This window comes from Mus pahari, chromosome 8 (assembly GCF_900095145.1).
Source record: "Mus pahari chromosome 8, PAHARI_EIJ_v1.1, whole genome shotgun sequence".
NCBI classification, from domain to species: Eukaryota; Metazoa; Chordata; class Mammalia; order Rodentia; family Muridae; genus Mus; species Mus pahari.
In genome coordinates, this window is record NC_034597.1 from 9,795,072 (window position 1) to 9,797,099 (window position 2,028).

Below are 2,028 nucleotides of genomic sequence, written 5' to 3' on the forward strand. Positions count from 1 at the left end.
GTAAACCATCTTGGGATAACTCTAACCAAGCAAGTGAAAGACTCATGTGTTTAAACTTTAAGAAAATGAAGAAAGAAATTAAAGATCTCAGAAGATGGTAAGATTTTTCATGCTCATGGATCAGTAAGATTAATATATAATATTATCATTATTATATATTATCATTATTGTATATATAATATATATTATCATGATTATATATATTATCATTATTATAAAAATGGCCATCTTACCAAAAGCAAACTACAGATTCAATTGTAAACCCCATCAAAATTCCAACATAATTATTCACAGATCTTAAAAGTAAAATTCTTAGTTTCATATGGAAAGACAAAAAAGTCCAGGATAGCTAAAAAAATTTTTAAAAAAACAATAAAAAAAATTGTTGGAGGACTTACCATTCTCAATTTCTCATTGTACTACAAAACTATATTAATGAAAAGAACATGATGTTGACACAAAAATAGACACATTTGTCAATGGCATAGAATTAAAGACCCAAACAGAAATCCACACATCTATGGACAGACATCTGATTTTTGGTTAAAAAAAAAAAAAAAACAGAAATACACACTGGAAAAACACAAATCGTGTTGGTCAAACTGGATAACTGCATGTAGAAGGCTGCAAATAGATCCATATTGATCACCCTGTATTAAACTCAACTTCAAATAAACCAAAACAGACCTCAACATAAAATCAGATACACTGAACCTGGTAGAAGAGAAAGTGATGAATAGCCTTGAACTCATTCACATAGACTTTCTCAACAGAACACCTTTAGAGCAGGCAGTAAGATGAACAATAAATGCAATGTCATGAAACTGAAAATCATCTGCATGACAAAGTAAACCATCATTTGTACAAAGAAGGTTACAGGATGAGGAAAGACTTTTTTTTTTTACCAACTACAGATCCAATAGATGGCTAATATATAAAATATATAAAGAACTCAAGAAACTAGGTATGGAAAAAAGAAATCATCCAATTTAAAATGGGGTATAGATCTAAATAGAAAACACAAATGGGTCCGTTTCCGGTTGGCTCCGGCTGGAAGGTTGAATATTGAGTGTCCCGGGAGGTCAGATTGCTGTCGACATGGCTGCTGGACATGGACATGAACATGGACATGAACATGGACATGAACACGGACATGGTCATGGTAAAATGGAACTTCCAGATTACAGACAGTGGAAAATTGAAGGAATGCCATTGTGGTGACGCACGCCTTTAATCCCAGCACTTGGGAGGCAGAGGCAGGCGGATTTCTGAGTTCGAGGCCAGCCTGGTCTACAGAGTGATTTCCAGGACAGCCAGGACTACACAGAGAAACCCTGTCTCGAAAAAAAACAAAAACCAAAAAAAAAAGAAGAAGAAGAAGAAAAGAAACGATGCAGAAGAAGCTTGCTGCCCAAGGACTGAGGGATCCATGGGCTCACAATGATGCTTGGAGATACATGGGAGGCTTTGCAGGCAACATCACCTTCATGAGAGTAATATTAAAAGGATTCAAATGGGGGTTTGATGCATTTATGGTAGATTTGGGGGCTGAATATTTTCTGGATTCCCAGAATGATGAAAAGAAGCATCACTGAAGAGAGCACTTTGTGATGTCTCTTTCATAAAAATAAGATTCTCTCACTGTAGCAAACAAAAAAAAAAAGAAGAAGAAAAAGAAAATACAAATGGCTGACACTTTAAGAAATGTTCAGCATCCTTAACTATCTATAAATGTAAATCTAAACTACTTTGAGATTTCATCTTACACCTATCAGAATGGCTAAGATCAAAAGACAAGTGACAGTTCATGCTTCCGAGGTTGGGGAGCAAAGGGAAAACTCATTTGTTGCAGGTAGATGTACCAACTTGTCCAGCCGCTACAGAAATCAGTGCAGAACCCACACCTGACACTGCTTGGGTGGCCAAGAACCTGAGAGTAGATCGTCCAAGGATCTAGGGTAAAACCAAATAATACTGGCATATATATATATATATATATATATATATATATATATATATATATATATA

At 35.1% G+C, this 2,028-nt stretch overlaps 1 protein-coding gene across 1 annotated transcript; it reads left to right on the forward strand.

Annotated features, from left to right (window-relative positions):
• The first annotated feature begins 1,038 nt into the window (after window positions 1-1,038).
• On the forward strand, window positions 1,039-1,595 carry LOC110326037 (NADH dehydrogenase [ubiquinone] 1 beta subcomplex subunit 3-like). The gene is made up of 2 exons (XM_021204234.2): window positions 1,039-1,214; window positions 1,382-1,595. Exons 1-2 carry the CDS (start codon window positions 1,099-1,101, stop codon window positions 1,593-1,595), a joined length of 330 nt encoding a protein of 109 aa, XP_021059893.1. The 5' UTR covers window positions 1,039-1,098.
• Window positions 1,596-2,028: the final 433 nt, after the last annotated feature.